Here is a 25,933-nt window from a genome sequence, read left to right as displayed (position 1 = left end):
ACCGGAGGTGGTTCAAGCGCCCACATTGAACACCTTCAAGAGCAAACTGGATGCTCATCTTGCTGGGATCCTATGAACCCAGCTGACTTCCTGCCCTTTGGGCAGGGGGCTGGACTCGATGATCTTCTGAGGTCCCTTCCAGCCCTAATGTCTATGAAATCTATGAAAATTTTCGTTCTTTGCTGTTCATGAAACCTGGACCTAACTCAAGAAGTTTCAACATGATTTTGGGGTTTTTAGATGAGTTGATCTTCCATGAAGTTGTGTTGTGGAGGTACTAGACCAGGAGTGCTCAGCCTGTGGTGTTGTCATCTGGCTGGTGGGACACCTCATAGGTCCAGAAATTTGGCTGGGGGCAGGGGAGGAGTGGCAGCTCCACTCATCTGCTGCCAAATTTCTAAACCCACAGGAAGCACTTGGGCAAGAGCGGTGCTGGGAACTTGGGGCCCAGACCTAGCAAGGGCAGAGGTTGGGGGGTGGCACTGGGGCCCAATCGCATGGGGCACAGAGTTGGTGGTGCTGGACCCCTGGAGCCCAGTCCTGGCACACGGGACTCTATTGGCCTCTGGACCAGCCCCCTGCTGCTCATCTAGCCTAAAGGGCCAAAAGGCTGAGCACCACTTTACCAGGCCAGAGACACAGATGGGGTTGAAAAAGCTGAGTATCTTGCTCTAATATTTTTAGACTTAAAATCTCCCCTTTTCAGGGGACAACTACATAATACAAACACAAGTACAAATGTGCCAGTTTCTCCATGGTAGAAAATAAGGTTGCTGCCCCTCCCTCAAAAAAGTCAATGCCACTTCCTTCCTATGCTCAGCTCCTCCATTATTCTTAAACAAGGACAAACAAAAAAGCCCTGCAGCGGAATTGCTTTTTTCCCTTGACTGTCACTATAACGTATCATTTCCTGTCCATGCAGTCAGTTTCTTTACCATTGTCTTGCTTCAGAAACCTGCTTGTACCTCTAGTACAGCCCAAATATGGTTTTTATTTTATGCATCTGGGAAGGAATCTGATTTCCTGCTAAGCTAACATAAACATCATCCATTTCCAGCAGTTTACTTTACTTACTTACTTTAGCTGTGCCCATTATTTTAGGGAAGGTGTAAGTAGAGCAGCCTTCTGGAGTTTGGCCAAGTTGGATAAAAGGAGTCTGAAATGTTGCCTGTAGATATATATATATATAAAACACAAAACAAAACATGTGAAATTATGCTACTTACTACTCCCATTGTAGTGGGCATTGTATAAACACAACAACAGAAAGACAGCTTCTGTCCCAAAGAGGTTAGAGTCTGTTGGACAAGAGCCAACAAGTAAAGAAAAGCAGTGACAAATTCAGCAACAATCTCTGAATTCATAACAGATAGGTAGAGTTGTCATTGATAGAATTTCAGAAGGAAGCAACTAAGAGCATAGACTTAGGTTTCTTTAATATTTTTTTTCACGAGAACATCAATGGGCTAAATGTATGTGTTTGACTAATTACTATTGACGCCCCTGTCTCTCAAACTTGATGAAAACCTACACAATACAACATATAAAAATACAACATAAAATTAGTTCTAATTAATATATTTATGTACAATTTTCTATGCTTTTTAGAAGAAAGAAGGTGAAAGTGAGTTATGTACATTGTAATAGCCATTCATCATACATGAACAATTAAAACCTCTGCTGTTGGCATTGCAGCACTGATTTTTTCCTTGAGATCCTGTTTTTGTCCACTCACATAGCTATACTCTTGCTTCTTCAAGGATAAATTCTACACTAGATCGAATGAAATCACTTCAGAGTTTTGTGTCATCTAGCCATTTCTTGCATACACTGGTGCGAACATCATTAATGTTCATATAAACACATTGTCTGCCCAAGCCCAAAGAGTAGGAAAAGGAAATACTATTGTTTTCATTTTACAGATATGGAATTAAGGGCCAGAGTGAAGAAGTAGCATACTTAAGGTTACCCAGGAAGTCTGAAAAAAACAGTTCTCCTGAGTCCAAGTCCCTACAACCTCTCTAAATAGTCAAGTTAAAGAAGCCAGGGCATGTGACCGAATGTAGTGCAGACCACCCATGTGTGAACAGTATACCCCACTAATTCATTAGTTCCCATTATTGACCTCCAGACTATCCTGCATCCTTCTTTTTCTTACTGTTGAAGAAAATTGTTTCCTTATATTGATTGTAAATGCTCTTTAAGCATTTACAGATCATTAGGCCCAATCCAACCCTTTGTAACAACCTGAAAAGCTTCTTTTCCTCTACCAACAGCCTTTTCATTTCTTGAAGAATTTTTTGTATGGACTTTTCTCCAGTGAACACTCTCCATCCATCCTGTTTTACTTATGTTCTTCTGCTGCTTTTAAACTCTCTGGCTTTCCTTAGTGTCACTTCTTTGAAGTCTTTGACCAGATTTATTTTGCTCTGCACTGAAATGATTTAAATTTTCAGAATCACTCTTATTGTCAAGATGCCCAAACTGCAAGTGTGGGTTTAATAATCTTTTCTATAATGGGTGAATGGTGTATATTTTCCCCAATCCTTGGTGCTTGTGGAGAAATCACCCCCCAGTCTGTCTCACTGCTGCAAGCAGACAGCCCCCACCACCGGTTTCGTTGACCTACGTGGTTACGTGACTGTGTGGAGAAATTTCATAAGCCTACATGACTGTGTGGAGAAATTCATGATGGACGGGGGGAACTTGCTTGTCCTCTGTCCTGTGTAACCCTAAACTCTCACCTGAGGGTGCTGATGTTTTTTAAACTGACCAACCGGTATCCACCATGGTCTGAGGATACTGGTTTATGGTTGGGGTCCAGGTGATGAGGTCAGAAAGGTTATTTAAGGGTCCCTCCATCCTGGGGGGAGAAGAGACAACTGGGGAAACACAGAACCAAGCTAAACAGGCTCTGGATATATAAATGAGTAACCTACCTGAAATTTAGCTAGTCTATTAGGATATGTATTTTAGTTCCGTATTCAAAAGGTCCTCAAACCTCTTTGGTTTTGCTCAAAGTGTTTTACTCTAAAATCTCTTTGCTCTATATCAACCTCATTCGCTCACTCTGAACAATAAAAGGCTACCTGCATGCAGCGAGCTGGCTGTGGGTTCCCATGGAGAGAGGGCGTAGACAGCCGTTATAGCTCCCTTGACTTGTCTAGCTAAGGCGGGCTCGGCTTTTTACTTTCTTCCTGTACTGGAGGCTGCTTGTGAATGCTTCAAGCAAATAGAAGCACCTCAAAATCCCACGGTGGGTTAAGCACCTTCAAGGTCTACAGGGCCTGTGTAGCCCGGGCAGCACAGAGTCCTAACAAAGACCCAGGCCCGGGTGGTGGCAGCAATTGCCCCAGGCATGCAGGTGTGCTCCAAGAAGGGGGTCGGCCGGATGTAGGTGCCCCAGGGGAGATGCACAAAACGGGGTTATGGTTGGGCACAGTGGGGTGTATGGCTTAGCGCAGTAACACCCCTTACTGTCCCGCCATAGTGCTTTACTATAATATCAATAATAGCAGTTTTGTTTTTATGTTGTGTTTAGATTTTCACCTTCTGGAACTACTCACGTCAGTTTTGTGTTGACGTAACTCTGACTTAAGCAGCGTTGTTCTTGATCCATACAAGTCAGGGAACCATCCCTATTAAATTTCATTCTGAATTAGAAAATTAATCAGAAGTATTATTAAAAAAATCTTCAGGGGTTTTTATTAATGGAAAAAAATCAAAGGTAAAAAAAGAGACAGGCAATTGTAATATGCTGCCAAGCCTCTATTTCAAAATCTGGATTATAAACTTTCTTTTGCCGAGTAATAAAAACCTGCTGAATTTACTTCCTCATTAGTACAAGAGCTTTTCCCACCACAGAGACCAATTCATTCTCTTACTACTTAGGCCTGCTGCTGTTCAGTGGAATTGAAACTGTGAAAAACACAGTAAAAAATTACCCCTCTTTTCTCAACCAGATTCTTTTGCTGCTTTCTTTTGTGCTCCTTGCTCTTGACCTTCAAGTGGAGAATCAAAACGTTTCGCATCCTGAGGCAAGAAGTGTTGGATTCCTCTCTTTCCACACAATATGACATGAACTGTATCTCAAAATGTGAGGCTACCTTGTTTTCAACAGTAATATCTTTTCTTAAAGGTTCTCAAAAAACAGTTATAATTTCTGAAAGCCTTATTTAAAAAAACAACAAACCTTCAAACTAAATAATGCTCACATCATGAGCAGATTAATCCAAAAACCTGTCTGGAAGGGAGAAGACTTCTTGGCCCTTGACTAATCTTGAGACAGGTAAAGCTTGTGGTTCTCAACCCTTTAGACTCAAGGCACTGCTCTGTAACTTTTCTGAATTTAGTGGCACCCCCTTTCAAAAACTGATTTCACTTATTTGTTTGACTATTACAAAGCGATTATTTTATTACAAAGAACACAGAAAACCCACAACAGGTCAGAATGTTTTTGACACTGTAGATTTTTATTTGAAATCTCTGGATTTAATTTGTGAATCATGTGTAGGTGGTTGTATCCTTAACAGCACTAATATTGCGCAGCACCCTTAAAAGGATCTTGAGGCACCCTGGTTGAAAATTCCTGAGTTAGATATCAGAAAATTATCATAGACTTAAATGGGTATTGCACATACCTAATGCCACAAAATACTGATTATTCACCACAGGGGCAATACCAGCTCTTCCAGGGTTCTTTGTAACAGCAAATCCATTGCCTTCCAGACACATTTCAATAAATGCACCTGAAATTTCATTTCAGTTCGCAAATTCTTTTGAGATAATTCATGGAGTATGGGGGGGGGAGGAGGGAGAGATGAGGAAATCTATGAATAGCTCAAAAAGGCTGATGATAAATTAAGACATACCTGATATACATTTAATGTACCATAGATACTTATCATTTTGCATTATACAGCAGAATTAGATTCTGAAGAAAGCTCCCTTGTGAATGTAGTTCATTATAAAGAAAATACAATATTCATGTAATTCACAAATGTCTTTAAATTTATTCAGCCTTAAGGGTTTCTTAAATTTAATTCTAAATCTCTACTGCATCAGCATCCAGATTCACAAGTGTCAACATGAATCTGTCTCATAAATTAATTTAATAATCCAAATATCAAAAGTAATTTCACACCTGGAACTCTTTATTTGATGCTCAAAAGGTTATGTAGCTGTATTGACCACAATCTCAGAAACAGACCATGAATCTTGCATCTAGATATCAATATCTTTTTCCTAATATTTGCTTTGTCTTTGCTTTCCTCAGGATAGCAGACTGAGACCAATACTATTTTTTAATCATTTGAAAAAGTTGTAAACACCATCACAATAAATGTGTGTAAAGGAAAGGAGACTGAATTATTATCATGAGTTTGCTATTTGAATATCTTGCTAGCAAGCAACCTAATTAAAAGCTTTATACTATTTGATATCACATCCTGCAAGTCATAATGCATAGATGTACCATACCACCATCATAACATCATTTTAAGTTTAGTACTTAATAAAGGCACTCTTTGCATGATCTTGTAACTCTTTTTTAAAGACTTCTCTAAGACCTTGGTACGTTTAGCTTTTGCTGGTGTACTTGAAATAAACTATATGAAGGGTGCAGGAACGAACCATCCCCATGTGGAGGAAGACCACTACCAAGCATAGCAGAAGACCAGCTTGACTTAGTAGGGAACTCTTCAATGAGCTAAAACACAAAAAAGGAAGCTGACAAGAAGTGCAAACTTGGACAAATGACTAGGGAGGAGTATAAGAGTTGTTTGGACCTGCAGGGATGAAATCAGGAAGGCCAAAGTGCAATTGAAGTTGTAGCTAGCAAGGGACCTAAAGGGTAACAAGAAAGGTTTCTACAAGTACGTCAGCAACAAAAGGAAGATCAGGGAAAGTGTGGATTCCTTACTGAAAAGGGAAGGCAACATAGTGACATGATGCAGAAAAGGCTGAAGTGCTTAATACTGTTTTTACCTCAGTCTTCGCAGGCAAGGTCAGCTACCAGACTATTGCACTGTTTGGGGAGGAGGTGAGCATAGGTCTGTGTGAATAGGGAAGTATTCGATTTGGATTCGGATTTGGCTGACTTGGAGGGTTGTGATTCAATTAGGAGATTTGGATCACTGTCTCTAATCAATTTGGCCGAATCTGCTTCGGAAGATTCGGTGCTGATTCGGGGAGATTTGGTGGTTTGGATTGGCTAGGGAGAGCCAGGCACAGCTGGGCAGCTGCAGGTGAGGGTGTGCCTGCTCCAGCTGTGCCTCCTCCAGCTGTGCCCACCTCTCCCTGGGTGGGGGGAACCATGGAAAAGTGGCATGCCCGGCACTGTGACACATGCAGTTGTATAAGTGGCAAAATGCGCATCAGCACTAAGAAAATGGCAGCAGTGCACTTTTGAACTAAAACACATAGAAGGTACTTTAGTTCAAAAGTATCCTGCCACCATTTTCTGCATGCTGACATGCATTTCTCTCCCCCCTCTGCCCACCACAAAAGACTTACCAACTGGAGGCAGCTGTGTCAGCTGTCTGTTTAGTCTATGGCTGAATCTCTGAAGCAGCCAAATCTTTTCTGAAGCTTTTCCAAATCGATTCAGATGCTTCATATCAATTCAGAGCTTTTAATTGGTTTCCAAATTCGATTTGGATTCGGAGATTCGGTCCCCAAATTTGGCTGAATCTCCTCCCAAACTGAATCGGCTACAAAAGCTTTGCACAGCCCTAGTGAGCAGCCAACAGTAATGAAGGAACAGGCTAGGGACTGTTTAGAGAAGCTAGAGGTGTACAAGTCTGTGGGACCAGATGTGATGCACCTGACAGTACTAAAGGAGTTGGCTGATGTGATTGCAGAGCTGCTGGCCATTATTTTTGAAAACTCATGGCAGTCAGGAGAAGTCCTGGATTACTGTAAAAGGGCAAATATAGTGCCCATCTTTAAGACATTGAAGAAACAAGATTCAAGACTGGTCAGGCTCACCTTAGTCCCTGGAAATATCACAGAGCAGGTCCTCAAGGACTCTATTTCTAAGCACGTGGAGAAGAATGTGATTAGGAACAATCAACATGGATTCACCAAGGGCAAGTCGAGCCTAACCAACCTGATTGACTTCTATGATGAGATGACTGGTTCTATGGATGCAGGGAGAGCAGCAGATGTGATATGCCTTGACTTCAGTAAGGCTTTTGATATGGTCTCCCACAACGTTCTCACAGGCAAGCTAAGGAAGTACAGGTTGGATGAATAGTCTGTAAAGTGGATAGAAAACTGACTGGATCATAAGGCTCAAAGGGTAATAATCAATGGCTCTGTGCCTAGATGGCAACTGGTATCAAATGCAGTGCCCCAGGGTTTGGTCTTGGGGCCAGTTTTGTTCAATATTTTCATCAATGATATGGAATAGGGAATGGAGTGCACTCACAGTGAGTTTGCAGATGACACCAAACTTACCTTTTTTCTTTTTATGACCAGGTCATGAATGCTTAGATGCAGGTGTTGAGGTAGATGTCATCTGCTTCTATTTTAAGAAGGCCTTCGATACTGTATCTCATCCTATTCTCATAAACAAACTGAGTGACTGTGACATAGATGATTACGTGGCAAACTGGCTTAAGGGTCGCACTCAGAGACAGGTGCTGGATGGGTTGGTATCGACCTGGAAAGATGTGGGCAGTGGGGTCTCCCAAGGCTCAGTCCTTGGACCTGTGCTATTCAATGTCTTCATCAGCAACTTGGATGAGGGTGTGGAGAGTACTCTGTCCAACTTCGCAGATGACACGAAATTATGGGGTAAAGTCAACACACCTAGTGGGGAGGGATCAAATCCAGACAGACCTGGACAGGTTGGAAAAGTGGGCAGAAAAGAATAGGATGCAGTTCAACAAATTCAAGTGCAAAGTGCTGCATATAGGGAGCAGGAATCACCAACACACCTATAGGCTAGGGATGACCTTCTCAGCAGCACAGCAGTAGAAAGGGATCTCAGAGTCATAGTTGACTCCAAGATGAATATGAGCTGTCAGTGTGATGAGGTAACCAGTAAAGCTAACCACACTCTATCATGCATTACCACCTTGTCTCCTTTTATGACCAGGTCACAAAATATGTAGACATTGGAGTCAGGGAGATGTCATTTATTTGGATTTTAAGAAGGTCTTCCATATAGTATCTCATCCTAGTCTCATGAATAAACTAAGAGGCTGTGATGTAGATGATTACACAGTCAGAGATTGAGAGCCCTGGCTCTCTTCAGTCTCCTCAAGAGAAGGCTGAGAGGGGATCTTGTGGCTGTTTACAAATTCATTGGGTGGGTGGGGGGGAGGCAGCAACAAATTGAAGGTGCTCTGTTTACCAGGGCACCCCTTGGAATAACCAACAATGGCCCCAAACTGACAGAGAGCAGATTTAGGTTGGAGATCAGGAAGAACTTCTTTACAGTAAGGGTTGCCTTACTGTATGGAATGGGCTTCCAAGGGAGATGGTGCTCTCCCCTACCTAGGAGGTCTTTAAGAAGAGACTAGACAAGCATCTGGCTGGGGTCATATGACCCCAGTGCTCTTTCCTGCCCAGGGCAGGGGGTTGGACTTGATGATTTATTGAGATCCCTTCCAACCCTAACAACTATGAAATTATGAAACCAAGCTGGGGGGAGAAGTAGGGCAGGGCTAGGATTCAGAGAGATGTAGACAAATTGGAGGAATGGACCAAAGAAATTTCATGAAGTTTAATAGGCACAAGTGCAAAGTCCTACACTTAGGATGTAACAGACTCATGCGCTGGTACAGGCTAGGGACTGACTGGCTAAGCAGCAGCTCTGCAGAAAAGGACCTGTGGGTTAGGGTGGACAATTAACTGAATATGAGCCAACAGTGTGCCCTTGTTGCAAAGAAGGCTTAACAGTATAGTGGGCCTGCATTATGTAGGAATGTTGCCAGCAGATCAAGGGAAGTGATTCTTCCCCTCTTTTTGGCACTGGTGAGGCCACATCTGTAGTACAGTGCACAGTTTTGGTCCCCCCACCCCACAACAGAAAGGATGTAGATAAATTGGAGAGAGTCCACCAGAGAGCAACAGAAATTATTAGGGGCCTGGAGCACATGACTTCTAATGACAGGCTGAGGGAACTGGGCTTAGTTAGTCTTGGAGAAGAGAAGATGGAGAGAGGATTTAATAGCAGCCTTCAGGGAACCTCCCTTCAGGTAGCTGAAGGGGGGTCCAAAGAGGATGGAGCTAGACTATTCTCAGTGGTGGCAGATGACAGAACAAGGAGCAATGGTCTCAAGTTGCAGCAAGGGAAGTTTCGGTTAGATATTATGAAAAACGTTCTCACCAGTAAAGCACTGAAACAGGCCTACCCAGTGTGGAATCTTCATCCTTGGAGGTTTTTAAGTCCCGGATAGACAAAGCCTTGGCAGAGTGATCTAGTTGGAGACCATCCTGCTTTGAGCAGAGGTTTGGACTAGATGACCTCCTGAGCTCCTTTCCAACTCTAATTTGAACTATGAATACTGTTTAAGCATTCTTTATAAAAGTAGATTTTCACTTCTAAACTGTTTTTAAACTTCACAAAAACAACACATCCAGGGAGAGGGAGGCCGAGAATGGGAGAAATGGTGAATTTGTTGATCTCTCTAGGATATGGTTGTTGAAATTATGGTTTTCAAATAAAAAAGAAACAGCAACTTCAGATTCACAGTAGTTGAGTAATGACTTGTACAGAGTCTGTTTTTGGTTAAAACTTGTTGCCAAGTTGTCTGTATAAATACATGTCTTGAAGGCTGGATTAGAATTGTATTTGGGCACTTTCTACTGTCTTTCCAAAAATGAACAAAGAGTGTTGGAATCTAATCTCAGTAACAGCACACCCATACGAATCTGGAACCAGTCCACAATAAAAGTGATTGAAATCCAAGTTACCTTGGACTTACAGGCAGCTGAATGCAGAAATTTACTTCTAGCTACTGCAACAGAGACAGAATATCATATTCTTTGGGCAGTCTTGAGGATAAATAGCAGAAAAAGGATGAAGGTACAAGTGTTTTCTAAATTAGTATGTCTGATGATTTAGGCTGTGTTTACAGATTTTTAGCATGCAGTATTGTTCTAGTAAACATAATCATGGTCAAGGGAGTCAGGATTTAACCCATAAAATTTTGGTTTCAGGTTAGTTTCACAAATGCATGTTTTATTTTATACACTACTGAGTTGGTCATAACTTGCTTGAGCCACTGAAAACATTCTTTTAACTACTTAGGATCCATAAATTGCTTATTCTAATGGGCAATTTTAAAGAAAAGATTTACCCTTTTCATATGATGAACTCAAAATCATACGAAGTATTGTGAATTGCAGTAATTTTCCATGAAAAAGTTTGTATCATTAAGTAAATTTAGTTAAAATTGCTCATATTGAACTTCTGAATATCGATACTGGAAAACTTTCATTAGCCAACCTTTTCTACTTCTCCTGCAGCCACTGGTCAAGACAGCTTCTTGAGGAATAGTATTAAAAAATAAATAAATAAATAAAAAAGCACATGTCCCTGTATTTGTTTGTCTAAATTTGTGAAGGCCATGCATAATCATTCCTTATAAAAAATTAAATTGAGTGCAAATGCTAATTAACTGGTCAGTTTGTAAAGATGCCTGGATGTCATTATCTACTTTTTAAGACGTAGCATTTGAGTTCAGAACAGATGTCAGGCTTAAGATTTTATTCTCCTATTCTGCTAGAATAAGAAAAAAATCTAGTAACCACTGGTACATGATCTATCTATCTGAGAAAATCTTTCAAGTATGGTTTCATCATAAATACTTGTAATTTAACCTTGAAACATCTGAGTACTCTGCAAAATTATTAACCACTACATTTTCCCTGAAGGTATTTCTCTTCCTTCATAGATAGCCAACTCTGGAAGGTTTTTTTTTCCTCGGGTCTAGATTGCAAAACCCTTTACAAATGTGAGCAGTCACTTAAGTAGTCCTACTGAAGTCAGACTACAAGTAGAGTGCTGATAAATATGATATTTGTCATGCAATCGCCCCATTAAAAGTGCTCTACAGCCATCTCCTGACAGAAGTGGATGGCTGCAGAGCTCCTTAAAAGTGTCCAATAGTGCAACTAATTAACCCTCACTTAATGAGGGTTCAGACGAAGGCGCTGCAGTCTCCCCCCTTGCAGCACAGGCTGAGCAAACCCTAGAATGGAGCTCCATCCCATGCCTTCTCCCCCTCCCATCCTCATGACAGTGCTGGAGCTGGTGTGGGCAGGGGCTAGTGGGGAGAGGCTTCAGACACACAGCATCTCTCTGCTGGGTTGGTTTCAAGGTGGGACTTGACTTCCCAGACCAAACAGCAAACATCTGTTGGTTCGGGGGAAGGGAGGAGGGTCACTGTAACTCATGACACTTTCTGTGAAGCACCGTGAGTTACAGCAGGGAGCTATACATCTGTCAGCACCAATAGAGTTGGATGATGTTAAAACCCGTGTGAGAAGGTCCAAATTTGATCCTCAGGTTTTGGGGTTGTTTTAGGCCAACAGACAAAACTCCATCAATGGAGATTTACAAGTTTTAGGACTTTCAAGTTATGGAAATGAGAAAAGCATTTTCCCTTACTGAAGCTTTAGAAAAGTCATCCCCACCTGTGATCCTGCTCAAATCACATCTGAAAACTGTGCAATTCAGCCAGAAATAACTTACCCTGTTAGTAGCATAGACAATGTCAAACAGCCCAAGAAGAGTCACAGAGATTCCAAGAGCTGGACCATTCACCCCTGCAACCAGTGGCTTAGGAAAATCAATAAAATGGTTGACAAAATTCCTGCAGACAAAAGAGTACATTTGTTCTGGTATCATGAACTCTAAATGCTGACTCTCTTTAAAATACATACCAAAAGATCAGTTGACTGTGTATGCTAGCATTAATTAATTACTACTGGGATTTACAACAGAGTTCTTAGATTTGTCCTAACTTTGCTCTTGCTGAAGTAAACCTCTTAGTGATTTCAATGGGAACAAGGTTTTAGGCCTTACCAGAATGTTTTGAATCCCCCTCTGCTTCTGTCACATGAAACCTCAAGTGACTGACTCTTTCTTTCTAAATCAAATTTTTGGAGGTGTGCTTGTAAAAGATAGACTAAGAATTTCATAGCTATGGTCCAATATTCAGCTGGTAAATATATAAAAAAGGAGGTTTTATGCTGTTGGTAGAAATTTTAGCACAGATTTCCCTCCTCTCCCCCCCCCCCCCCCCCCCCCCCCCCATACTGCTGCTTTCCCTAATCACTACTTAGTCAAGCAAAGTTTCCATTGGTGCTTCTTATGGTGTAACAACTTGCTAAAACTAAAATGACATCCCAATCCAACATGTGTAAAGAAATGCACATTCTAATTAGGGCTGGATTTCCCCCCTGCCTTTGCACATTGCACTCAACTAGGTCTATCTGGAACTAATTGCACTCTTTAATCTAAGAAAATTCTTACGGGAATGAAATTTTTTGTGACAGTGTAATTAAATAATATTTAATTCTCACCTGTGTGGGGTATAGGTGATGGAAGGAGGGATGGGTCTTTTTTTTTTTAAGCTGAACCGAGTGTTTCGAAAATGTCTTTATACCAGCCCCTCACTTTTTCTTTCTGTGGTCTAATGAATTTTTATTTATTTATTCAAAGTAATGCAGCTCCAAAAACTGGAGGGAGTGAGAATTGCCTTAGAATACCCAGTATGTATGTGCTGATCAGGGTAACAAGCTGACCCTGGTTATTGGGTGGGCCTGGCTGCCAGTGTCCTAATTAATCCTCAGCTGGTCAGAGCTGCCTGTATGGATCTGGCTGCCTGCTTATAAGCAATAGCTCGTCCAGAGCTCAGGGGGTTATTGATCAGGACAGATGCCTCTGTCTAGCTTTGGGCTTCTGACTCCTTAGTTTCCTAGTACCTGATAATACTATATCTTTGATTCCTAGTTTCCCAGTCCCTGGGTCCTGCCTATTTGTTCCTAGGGTCCAAAGTCCTGCATGTTTGTTCCCAGATCTCTGTTCCCTGGGTCCTGCTTGCTGGGTTCCTGGTTTTATCCTTGTTCCTGCTCATTGGTTCCTGCCCACAGAGTCCTTGTTCTAGACCTCAACCTGGATCCCTGTGCTTCTAACCTGCCTTGCTGGCTCCTTGGCCCCTTGTGTTCCAGACTCTAGTCTAGATCCCTGTCCTCTGACAGCCAGCTCCTGGCTTAGCTTCCAGTCCTGTATAGCTATAGATACTTGTTCTAGACCCTCTGGCTAGTGACTCTGGTCTGGATCCCTGTCTCATGTTCGTGGCTACCCCATGGCTTGTGGTTCCCCACAGGGTGACTCTCTCCATTCCAGTCCCTTACAGACCTCACCCTCCTGACTTGCCTGCTCCTGAGCTCCTGCTCTAGCCAGGACCCTTGCTTCCCTAACATTGTCTGTTCCCAGAGAAGCTAATTTGCTCTTTCAAACAGGATGTTTATGGCAGAACAAAGAACTGAAGCCAAACCTCCCAAGTCCCATCTTCATCAGATTTCATAGACCTCTCAGATTGTGAGGTCTCTCTTACTGTAACTGAACTGAAACAGAAACCATCTTGAGAGATTTACGCTGTGGTTTAGCCCTGATCATGTCAAAATAATGATAAGCTTGCATCCTTACTGTCATGCAGTCAAGGGCCCTTGTAAGTAGAGCTTTGTTAGTTTGGGACCTTATGGCTGTATTCAAAGGCTAGTAAAGTCACTGGAAAGATTCTCACCAGGTCTTTCCACTGATTGTAATGGGATTTGGCTCTGTCCATTAAAAAATGAATGAGCTTTTAGTAAATGAGCACTCTTACTTTATCCACTCGCCATTGTTTTTTATTATCTGCTCCAAATTTTCTGTGAAATTGTTGAGGTCATTTCCACTAGAGTAGTAATCACCACTTCCTGCAAAAACAAAGGAACTTCACCAACATATGCAGAGATGCTGAGATGCCACAGCAACAGCTATTTAGATTGATAAACACAGATATTCAAATTGATAAACGAAGCTATGTGCGTTTGGAGATGGAGCTTTAAGTGAAAAGTTTATAAGACTTTGTCATATCAGTTTATATCGGGAAGACTTCTAAAGGGACCTACTTTGAAATGTAGCTGCTCAACAGTTCTTAAATATAGTGTGCTTACAGAGTACACCTCAGACTGATGTGGGCTATATGCTGTTTTAGTTCAAGATGTGTATTCATACATTTAGCAATTACTCTAGAGTGGAGTCACCAAGCTGATAGCCATCCCCATTTTGTCTATTTGTTAGGAGTTAAGTGAGAACAAAATTTGTAAGAAACATAACTGTGTGGTTGATTCCAAAGAGATATCAGTGAGAATAGTAGACTCTAAATGGTGCCATTTGGGGCTTGATTCCAAGCCCATTACAGTTAATAGGAGCATGTCTATTGACTAATGGACCATAGTCCTGCCCTTTTTGGGTGCTTCTACATGAGATGGTTACTATGGAGTAGGTTAATTAGCTCCACAGTAAATGTCTTGCATTTACACATCCAGAACTATTAGGCTGGAGTAAACTAAAACTCTGCAGCAGCGTAGTACTTATAAGTACAAGTACTGCCCCACTGCAGAGTTTGTTTGTTTTTTACTCCATCACAGCACACATGCAGATGCTAATGGGGCTGGCTGGAGCACAACAGTGCCTCAGTGCGGGGGCTGCCTGCCAGCTAGCCTTACACTGGAGTACTCTCATGCCCCAGCCAGACCCTCCTCAGTATGTTGAGCTGGGTCAGAGCAGCCCAGGGCTGGCAGGCTGACCCCCTGGGGCCCTTGCCAGCTGGGGCTGCTTCAACTCAGCTCTAGGTTTCAGGTGTACATGCAAACAGCATGCCCAGAAGCAATAAACTCTGGTGCAATAAGTACTGGAGTTTATTATTCCACATCATTTGCACATGTAGGCACACCCTATAAGTTGCACTTTATTGCAGAAACAATGAGTCAGACTCCAGTGTCACTGACATTGGAGTAAATCTTTGAGTCTGCATGGAATTATTTTGGATTTTACACTGCCATGAGATGAGAATTGGGCCCCAAATGACCATTTCCTTGAGGTGTTTCTTATAGTGCTAACCCTGATGAAATTCTCTGGCATTAATATAAGCAGTATTCCCAGGCTTTTGCTATAATGCAGAATTAAAGGATTGATTAGTCTCCTTTGAAAATGGCATCCACAACCATCTAAGGCAGTGTTTCCCAATTTTTTGGAGTATAATTCCATCATGAGCTAGTCCTAGTTGCAATTGGAGCCCATCTGGAGTAATAGAAAGTATATGGAACTCACAACCCCACTCAGAAAAGTCCTGAGCCCATTTAGGATTTATGACCCCTTAATTTGGGAAACACTATTCTAAAGACTGTAGGCTAGATGGCAGCAAAGATCTTATGCTATTTCCTACATATGCTGCAATAGAAAACCAGAGTCAGGTGGTGGAGAGTTTTGTAGCGGCCCATTTAAAAGCAGACAACAATCTTTCAGGTTTGTGTAGAACAGCTGACATATACCGAGTCCTTGGTCACAACTCTGTGCCCCAAATTCACAGCATGCAGCAGGTGTAAATCTGCCTTGGAGGGGACTTTTGCTGCAGGGGAGCCCAAGTTGTGAAAAATTGTGTATTTGTTTTGTTTGATTTTAGTCACAATGGCATAACAGTTGGTGCCCAGGGCAAATGCTGCTGGGGGGGATTTGTGTGTAATTTTGAGAGTGGAAGTTGGGGGAACCGTGGGTTCTGGAGGCTGCAGCTTCCAAGGGCAGGGAGTCTAGGACTGGAAGCAGGGGTAAGGGGCACACCAGTTTCAAGAGTGGGGGATAAGACCTGCAGGTTCAGGAGAGCCGCAGGTTCTGAGAAGAAGGGGTGGGAGGTCTGGGTTTCAAGAGTAAGGGTGGGGGGCAGCAGTGTTACCCATGCCAGGACTCTCTTACACAGTCCCAACTGACCTGCTGCTGCCACCACCACACACATTCTGCCTACCCCAGCTGAAGCTCTTAAAGCATCAGCACCTGGGGCCTATTTTGGACTTCTTGGCATGGATGTGTTGGCAGGGTGCAGATTCCATGGCGATGGGGGCAGTTCCAGCACCCGTCTTAGCTTGGTGTCTGGGAAGTTGCCCCTCTTGCCTACCCCTAAATATACTTCTGGCACATCAGAGTCTGGAGAGTTAATCACCCAGGGACTGTCTGCCTATTTAGTGCCTGGAGATGCCATTTATTTTGAAGCTCTAATGGAGCTGTTGCTGTGTGGGCAGCCTGGAAGGATGCTAAGGAGACAGAATCCCTTTTTGCATTTTTCCACTCTGCTGAGTTCTCATTCCTGCCACCCACATGTGTTGAGGGGATGATTTTGCCCCCATTATGAACACTCTGACTGAGGCACCCATCAAATGTGATACCTGTTACAACAGTTATAACAGAGTCGTCCTTGGCAGCTTCTTCAAGCGCTTGCATAATTTCTCTGTACATCTGTGTAAAAGGAGGATGGAAAAGAGATTACGTGATTCTGGCAAGCATTACAGAAAGGAAACTCCATAGCAAGAGCTGAGGAAAAGGACTTCCTTATTATAAAATGGAGACAAGTGTGATAATAGACCCTAGGGGCCATAGTTCCGTCTTACCTACGTTTGTCCTATGCTGACTTCATTTGAGCTGCTCATCAGTTATACTGGCAAAAATGAAGGTGCTTTTGAAATTCTCTCTCACCAAACTCAGTCTGCTTCAAAGGCCCAGGTCTTGAGAGTGTTCATTAGTATGCTGTATTTTTACTCATGTGACTTTTTGGTATTCAGATTGTAAAAATGGTTTGTGTAAACTCAAGGTTATATATTGTGTTGCCCAGATAATTCTAATGGATGGCATGCATGAAATTTGAGAGTAGAATTTGGGTCATACACCAACTAGTTTTCACAACTTGCATTACTCTACTTACCACAAGGGTGACAGCATTTTTTTTCATTGGACGATTTAGCATGATCTTTGTGATGTTGTCTTCAGTAGAAACTTGCAGTGTCTCATATTTGCATTTGCTACTGGCAGAAGCAACTTCTTCCTGAACAGGAAAGTTTGAAGACCCAAGTTACACACACGAACAGGATAAGTAGAAAGCTACTATCCTGTTGTAAAGAAAGCATGAATCAAATACAAAGTCCAACCATACAAAGCCAAATTCTTCCAGTTAGCCTCTAGTTTCATGTACAATGGTCTTCACACTTTCAAAGAAGCATTTAAAATATAAATGTATAACTGCTGGCACATGCAATTGCATGTTAGGTTGTAAGCTAAGTGAACAGGCACACAAATGGATAGGAATTCAACCTTTTAGCTGCTTCTGGTTTTGGATTCCCAACCTGTATCACTTAACTTTGGCATGACTTGCAGGAACTATAGAAAAAAACCCTGAAAATTGGGCCTATTAAAATTTTACAGGTTTACTACCTTAAAACAGAGACATCTGAAATCATTAGTCAGTTGGCTAGAACAAATTCAAACACAAATAAGGAACTGTGGGCAGGGGTGAAACAAATAAGCAAAAAACACTCCTGGACAAATTTAGCTGAACAGTTGAAAGCACATAATCACTGGTAGCATTTGCCTGATTTTTGCGCATGTATTGCTTGCTGAAGCACTTAGATCTTTTGAGAACTATTCAGACATTAGTACCTATGTTGTTTAAGGATAAATAAAGAGAAGCACTTAAAGTGAATTTAGTGTTAATGGGACGTGCCAAATGGATGAAACTGAAATCTCTTATGTATCAGTGGGACAGCAACAGTCATCCTTTATATCCATTTAATCCCTGGCTTCTCCGCTGGGATAGAGATGAGTGCTGACTGTATATGTGGGTTTTGAGATACAGGTACTAGGGCTGTGCAAAATTTCACTGGCTGTTTTGTTTTGACTCGTTTTGAGCTCAAAACAGCAACATTGAAACGAAACAGAGAGCTTCGAAACAGCCTCAGAATGAAACCAGGCAAGTCAAAATATTTTGAAATTTTCAAAATGTTTTGAGTTTTAAAGCTCAAGCTGGGCTTGCCTGCAGGGAGACAGAAACTAAAGTAAGGAGAGGGAAGAGGAAGAGGGGGCAAGACAGGGAAGGACTGCTCTCATTATTGACTGCGTATCTGGCCAGTGACTGTCATCCTTCCCTGAGATCCCTTCCAATCCCAGCGCTCTGGAGGAGGGATGGAAAAACTGCATAAAAGGCAGCATTGTTTGAACTGCCCTGCTTTCTGCCTTGGTGTCAGCTGAGTGAGGGTGCGCCTTATAACACACAAAGTGTCACTCACTGATGTCACAGGTTTTGCCTGTCAACAGCTAGGGGTGCAGGGCCCCAGAACCCAGACTCCCCCTGTACCCATCTCCTTGACAGCTGGCAGGCTTCGTGGCTGCAGCAGGGGCTAGCAGGCCTGCAGTTTTCACCCCGCTGTGCCCCAAGACACACACAGTCCCACACGCACCCATGTCATGAGTTTTGCCTGTCACCAGCCAAAGGTACAGGGCCCCAGAACCCAGAAGCCCTGCACCTATCTCCTTGAAAGCTGGCAGGCATCATGGCCTTAGCAGGGACTAGCAAGCCTGCAGTTTTCACCCTGCTGTGGCTTAACACATACACATGACATGAATTTTTTGCTTTCAAGACCTTGAGGTGCAGTTTCCCTGAAACCCCTGCACCGCTCTCCTTGACACTTGGCAGACTTCATGCCCTCAGAAGGAGCTACCATTCCTGTAAGTTTCATCCAAATCAGGCCAGAAATGACAAAGTTATAGGCTGTTTTGAACTTCCCCATTATAGCCTTGGGTGAAACATCCTAACAGCGAAACTGTTTCAATGAAACGGAACAGCAGTTTTGTATCAAAATGAAATTCAAAACGAAATGCTGTTCCATCAAAACAGAACAGTGCTGTTTTTCCCAGCCTTAACAGGAACCTTCCCAGTAAAGAATAGTTTGGCGTGGACTCATCCACTGAACTGCTAAATCAGTGGTTCTTCACCCTTTTTAGACTCAAGCACCCCACTTCTTAGGTTTCATTCATTTTTTGACTACAGAAAAATAATAAAAATAATAGTCCATTATTAATTCTTAGTTGAAATATCTGGGTTTGTTGTGAATCATGTTTGCACTCCTAAGCGTACTAACATTGTTTGGCAACCCATGGCATCCTTGAAAGGATCTCAAGGCACTCCAGAGTGCCACAGTACCCTGGTTGAGAATCGCTATGTTTGACAGTCATGGTATTATGTCCAGAGCTGGTTCCAGCAAGCAATTCCCCTTTACCAGTTCCACAAGTCATACAGCTCCCAAGCATAGCTACCCACTCCCTCTCTCCTTTGAGAGCCTATGTTCATTTGGACACAGTTAATGAAGACAAAGGCTGAAGAACTCCTGCTGCACTATGAATCATGCAGACAAAAATGCAGAAAATGAAGTGAGAGCCAGATTGTGACTTGGAAGCAAGAACTAGAGCAAGAATTTTTTCATGCAAGAGTCATTGTTAGTTTTGTCTTGTATTTAGCTCAGTGCCTGGACTCCCTTTCTTGTCTGTAGGAAGGCCTGAGTCCGATCTCTGGTATCTGTCAACCATATCAGAAAGCAGTGAGAAGTGGCAAATGACAGATTTTTCTACAAGTCTAGTACTTTTTCACTTTTTTAAAACAGAAATTTTTCTTGCCAGATGATTTCTTTAAATAAAAAATAAACCTTAGCAAAGGAATTTCTCCCCCAATGCTTATGTTAACAGATTATGTGGTGGCTTCTCAGAATACTGGTTAAAATCCTAAGGAAAGGGGGAGAAGAAAAAGCGATAAACTTTGCATATTTGTAGATTGCATATAGGCTACATACTGTAATGAGAATAGACCGTTTTAAGAAAAAATTGGTTAGATTACTTGAGCCAGGGTAAGTAGCTAAAAAACCTGCTGTATTGGCTTTTATAACACAAAGCAAGTTCAAATCTAGAAAAGGTATCAGTTTCAAAATAGCTGCCATTAATGAGCTGACAGGAACATAGTGATAGTGAAGTAACATGGCTGACAATGTCATCTAGTTTATTCAAGCAGAAGAGCTCTTGAAAAAAAATGTGTAAACTTTGTATGACTTGTTTTTATGATCCTTATGTTTAAGATTTAGGATTTTCAAAAATTCTGAAGTGAACTCCTGCTAAATCCAAGGTAACTTCGCCTGAAATCCTGGCACATCTCCCTGGGGATCAACAGTCTTAAAAACTGTGGCAGCCTGGGTCTCTAGGTCTGCCTTTGAGACACTGAAAGATAGTCTTGACAAGAATGCCAATTTTACTGAGTTCTAGGTTTGGGAAATTCTAATTTGGTGGAAACTTCAAACAGCATTTGCAGTCTGATTTTTGACTGAAGCCAAATTTTTAAAAAATGCAAGCAGGAAAGGCTAGTTTTTATCAGCCCAATTTATAGGTATTTAGGTGCCTACGTCCCATTATAATTAAGCACTTATTGTATTTTTTCACATATCGCACGCCCCCAAAAAAGACATGCACCTTGTTTTTGGAAGGTAGAACATTAAAAAAAGTCCAGTTGTGGATGAGAATGGACTGCATGCAGCAGCTTACTTGCCCTCAGTCAACTCATTGGCAGTTTCAGGCAAAACCTATATGCTAACTCTTTCAAAGAAGGTGCTGAGTTAGCAACATCTCTTAGCTGCTCAGGTAAATGCTATTGCCAATCCAGCAGCGGCTACAAAGGGGTTAATACTGGACTCTTCCCCTGTTACTTGCTGGCCTCAGAAGACGGAGTGGTCATTACAGCATCTCCATATTTCTATTCCTCCATGCTTCCGTACTGGCAAAGAAAATCAGCTTCCCTGCTTAAGACACATCTTCCCAATTTTGTAGAGCTGGTTTTTCATGGAAAAGGTGCATGCATGCAATATACTTGTTAAAGAAGTTTATTAAATCGGAGCTTTAATGCTGGGATACTCATAGAATCATAGAAGTAGGGTCGGAAGGGACCTTGTAGATCTTCAGGTCCGACCCCCTGCCTGGGCAGGAAGAAAACTGGGCTCAAACGACCCCAGCCAGGTAGGCATCATGCCGCTTCTTAAAGACCCCCAGGGTAGGAGCCAGCACCACTTCCCTTGGAGGGAAGCCTTCCCTTCTAGCCGCCCTGACTGTGAAGTAGTCCTTATGGATGTCTAATCTAAACCTACTCTCCAACAACTTGTGGCCGTTATTCCTTGTTATCCCGGGGGGCACTAGGGGAAACAAGGTCTCCCCCAAACCCTTCTGGTCCCCCCTAGTGAGTTTGTAGAAAGTCACCAGGTCCCCACTCAGCCTTCTCTTGTGAAGGCTGAACAGGTTCAGGTCCCGTAACCTCTTGTTGTAGGGTCTGCCCTGCTGTCCCCGGATCATGCGGGTGGCCCTCCTCTGGACCCTCTCAATGTTGTCCACATTCCTCTTGAAGTGGGGTGCCCAGAACTGGACACAGTACTCCAGCTGCGGCCTGACCAGTGTCGCGTAGAGGGGGAGTATCACCTCCTTGGACCTACTTGAGATGCACCTGTGGATGCACGATAAGGTCCGGTTAGCCCTACTCTATGTCCATCTACCTCTCTTGCCTATCAGAATTGAGCCTGAACTAGAACTTCACATTCAAATCTGGTAAACTTTGGAGGGCTTTAGATTTAAATGCCAATTCAGGTTTCATTACAAAGGCCCATCTCTATTGATGACCACGTCAGAAAACCAAACCCAAACACTGTCCACATCTTGAGGAGGATTTTTTTTTATCTAAGCTTTGTTCTTTAAGAACAGCTATAAGGAAGGTACTATTAAAAGTGATATTTGCCTTCTGCAAGGTTCAGGAAAAGAGAGATTAGTTTTAACCTACTTCAGACAAGCCTTTACGATGTCCAGAGTAGGATTATTTATGCTGCTAAAAGAGTTTGGGAGTTTGGTCCATTGAAGTTATATTACCACAAGGATGAAATCCAGATAACTTCTGTGGGAGTGTTAAAGTGTATGAACCAGTGTGACTGCTAATTTTCCTTCACCTAAAGCACTCTCCTTTCAATTGCTGATTATCCTTCCCCAGAATGTTTTAATTGTTAAAATGCTCAAGGAAGAAATATTTACGATCACCTAAAATTTCTTAGCAGTTCCGAAAATATCTAACGTGTCAAAACAAGCCTACTCAATTTTACTGTTCACCAAATCTTGTCATCTTTCAAAGCTTTAAAAAGGGGAAATAAAATTCAAATTAGTGAACTCCTGACTGATAAATAGAAAATGTTGTGCCTAGGTACTGTCAAGCAGGTGCACTAGAAATAATTAAGTAAATTAAGGACATGTGTAGGTTTGTTTCCTCTCTCTGCTGTCTGGTGCTTGTGAATTTAAATTGAATAAGGAACTTCATGAGACTGATTGGTTTTTGCATTTTGCTTCCTGTATTGACTGCTGATTTCACACTTGCATACCTTTATTTTCAAAGGCAGCATTCCCCTGAATGTGTTACACTTCAGTGGTTTTGAATCTTGCTATTTGCGTAATTGTTTTCACCTATTTCGAGCCTGATCTAACTTCTTTGGTCCTAAAGAAATGATCTCATTAACTTTAGTTTAACATTTATTACTCCTCCATTTTGAGCATTTCACATTTGTCATGCTATAGAACTTTGTTGTGCATCACATTGTGCAGGTTATCATTTTTGCTCCAAATTAAAGTAATTTCAAATTGCCCTCCCTCCTGATATAGTTTAAACATATATCTTTTGAAAGAGGAGTTGAAGGTGCATGGCTTTGTGTATTCTGTATCAAACTGAACCTGTAAAAATTTTGGCTTACAGCCAGAACAGAAATTGCTTTTGTATTTTGATGCCTAAATGCAATTAGTTTGATTGTTCTCGTGGGAGAGCACAATGAGAACTTTGGCCTTATTGAAATCTTTGTATCCTGAAAGCAGTGTTGTCAAGTGTCCATGAATTTATAGGCAGCCCATTAAAAATAGCACAAAAAATGCCTGTTCATGAAGTTCATAAAAAAGCTGGAGCCATCCCTAAAAACGCTAAGCAACTATGTGACAGACAGATAGCACACAGCAGGGCCACCTGGTGTCTGAGCACTCTGCAGGGAGCTCTTGTCAGGGCTTTGTGATTCACAGGAGCCTGCACAGACCCCTCCATCCTGCCTAGCCATGTACTGCTGCTGTATCTCTTTGGCTGTCCCCTACCTCCTAACAGTGGCTCGCCTCAAAGATAAAGAGTGCAGTGCCAGGATGGAGCTGCAGGCCAGGAAAGGAGGAGGCAGTGCATGGGGGTCTGTGCCAGGAAGCGGGGAGCTGAGCTGGTGGAGATAAGGCTAGGGGATGTGGTGAGGGATGCATCCTACAGGGTGCAGTCGGATGTGTCAGAGTGAGGGGGATGAGTAGGAGACCTGGTCAGGGTGGGAGAAGCATCACCAGTCATGTAAAACTATTGCTTCAGTCAAGCAGGGTTGCCAGCGCAAGAACACTTTGTTAGTAATAAATAAACAAATAAATAAAATCTGTGAACTTCTTACCAACCACCAAACTTTTACTTTGGTTGGTTTTACACCCTTTAATTTGAACCCTGCCCCTTGTCACTGCCTTCCAGAGCCTGCCAGAAGGTTTACATTTACATTATGTAAAACCAGTATCAGTTAAAAAAAAGTTTGGTTATCAGTAAGAAGTTTGCAGATTGACATTAAAATAATGTTCTGGGGTTGGCAATCCTGCATGTAAGTGCTTCCACTTATTGAAAATAAAGGTATCATTTGTTTACACTTGGTTTTACTTTTATAATTAGATAATTGGAGCATTTTCATTGTTTACTGTTGCTTTTGGTTTGGGAGGCACAATGCTTACTAGTCCTGCAACTATTAGCTATTTCCTGTGAAGCCATAACTACTTCTTGCAGTAGTTTTGCTTTGATCTGCTTGTCAGTTACCATGAAAATGTGGTCTCCTAATTAGTTCTTTTAGCTTACATGACTTCACTTAATTGTATATGACTGTATTAGGCACCTGGTTTCTTATAAAGGAAATATGTCTTTCCCAAAAAATATTCTTACATGGGAAAAAAATATTCTTGATTTTTCTTTTTAAAGAGCTCTGCTTAGCAGTTCCCTTCATGCTCTTATTGAGATGTTTCATAGATCTCCATTGCCTGTGTTAGAAGGCATTTACTACCATTGATTTTTTTTTTTCCCCTGAAACACTACTTGCTTTTAGAACAATTTGGAAGAGGTCAAACAGTATTTCAAATTTCTCAATCTCTGTTTCCAGTTTCTGTCTCTCTCTCTCTCTCTCTCTCTCATTCAGATGGCTGTTTTCTGGACAGTCAATTTATTTCTGACTAGAGCTGGGCGGAAATTTTCCAGCGAAATGTTTTGTCAGAAAATGCATATTCATTGAGCTCCAAATGTTTCATTGGTAACCTCTCAGATTCACCCACTCCCAGAATCCTAGGCAAGCTTCTGGCAGATTGCCCCGGCACCAGGAATTCAGTGGTTCTGGGGTCTTCAGTTCCAGGGCAGCTTGCAATGCCCGAGCTTCCAGGCTCTGTAATGAAGCTGAGAGCCCTGGAAGCCTCTACTTTTAACCAGGGTGCAGCTGTTGGCTGTATAGCAGGAGGCCCTGAAAAGATAGGCTGGAGCCAGAGCTCTGGGATTTTCCAGGCTCTCTGCTTGCAGAGCTGGGACTTGGAGGGTGTAAGTCCAGGAATGAGCTCCTGGGGTCTTTGGCTCCAAGGCAGACTGCACAGAAGGGCTGTCAGGGAGCTGCAGATCCTTGAAGCCCCTGAAGTTCCTCAGTGCATTGCATGCTCATCGGCTTCATTGCTGCTCTTGTCGATTTATACTTTGTCTCTTTGTAGGGTCTGGGGAGCATATTTCATTTTGGAAATACATATTTTGGTGTTTCCAAACAACTATTTCTCTGACTTTCTGGTCCATGGCAATTTTTTTTATTTCTATTTGTTTCAGATTTAAATTAAACTTGGAAGAAAGTGGAGGAGAGAGAAGAAATAAATTTCCTGCAAGTGGGAAACCCTACATTTCAGCCAGCCTTACTTCTGACACTATACAGGGTCTTCATGAAGTCCTTGTGCACTTTTAAGCTTTAATAACTTAGGTTGTAGGTATGATAGAAACAATCTGTGAACAGCATTTAAAAGCAAATTTATTCAAGTTTTAGGACAACTGGAGTACATGATGCTAGACTTCATAAGTAATAAAAAAAAAATTCTTAAATAAGATGGAGCTCTGTGCCACTACGCTCTGAATGTACGACAGTTCCTAAATGACGTTTTCCCAGAGAAGTGGATAGGCAGAGGGGGACCAATTACTTGGCCACCTCGTTCACCTGACCTGTTGACGTTGGACTTCTTTTTATGGGGACATGTTAAAAGTGTAGTTTGTGGCGGGCCAGTAGGGGGCGCTCCTGCATGAAGCCGCCCACCTCCCTGCGCCGCCCACCTTCCAGGCTCCGAGTGCCTCCCTTGGGGTGCCTCCCGTCCGGCCAACCCCTTCCCTGGAGCACACCCGCTAGCCTGGGGTTCCCGCTGCCACCATCCAAGGCTCTGGACTCACTTCTGGCTCTGTGCACCTTGGAAAACACAGGCCTGATCGTCCAATGGGTACTAGACCCAATACAAGCACTTGGGGCACTTCCCCAAGTCAGGGGCTTATTAGGAAGCCTCCCTTAGTCCACCGACCTAAGGGGCCTCCTTGGCATAATTTAGACCCACCCCTCAATAAGTCTCCACACCGGTCACAAAGGAGAACTTTATTGATTACAGGGGGTAGGGCGGAAACAGGGTAAAAGGTAGAGCAATATCAAGAAATCTTATAGGAATATCAAAGGAATCCCATAGAGCAAACCAGGGTGGCTGAGGTAGCCGTTT

General features: G+C 42.4%; 1 protein-coding gene across 1 annotated transcript in view; it reads right to left on the bottom strand.

The window, feature by feature from the left end:
* LOC102386089 (enoyl-CoA delta isomerase 2, mitochondrial-like) overlaps nt 1-25,933 on the bottom strand; it is a 46,133-nt gene that overhangs the window by 12,134 nt on the left and 8,066 nt on the right. Inside the window, exons 2-6 of the mRNA XM_006022189.2 lie at nt 16,977-17,096; nt 16,444-16,513; nt 13,848-13,938; nt 11,708-11,828; nt 1,079-1,168 (exon numbers count right to left, since the gene is read on the bottom strand). Coding sequence (XP_006022251.1) covers nt 1,079-1,168; nt 11,708-11,828; nt 13,848-13,938; nt 16,444-16,513; nt 16,977-17,096 — 492 coding nt within the window. The remainder of the gene's footprint in view (nt 1-1,078; nt 1,169-11,707; nt 11,829-13,847; nt 13,939-16,443; nt 16,514-16,976; nt 17,097-25,933) is intronic.

The sequence above is a fragment of the Alligator sinensis genome, unplaced genomic scaffold, assembly GCF_000455745.1.
Source record: "Alligator sinensis unplaced genomic scaffold, ASM45574v1 scaffold579_1, whole genome shotgun sequence".
Taxonomy (NCBI): Eukaryota; Metazoa; Chordata; order Crocodylia; family Alligatoridae; genus Alligator; species Alligator sinensis.
Note: the sequence above shows the minus strand (reverse complement) of the source record. Positions and strands in the feature narration are given on the sequence as shown.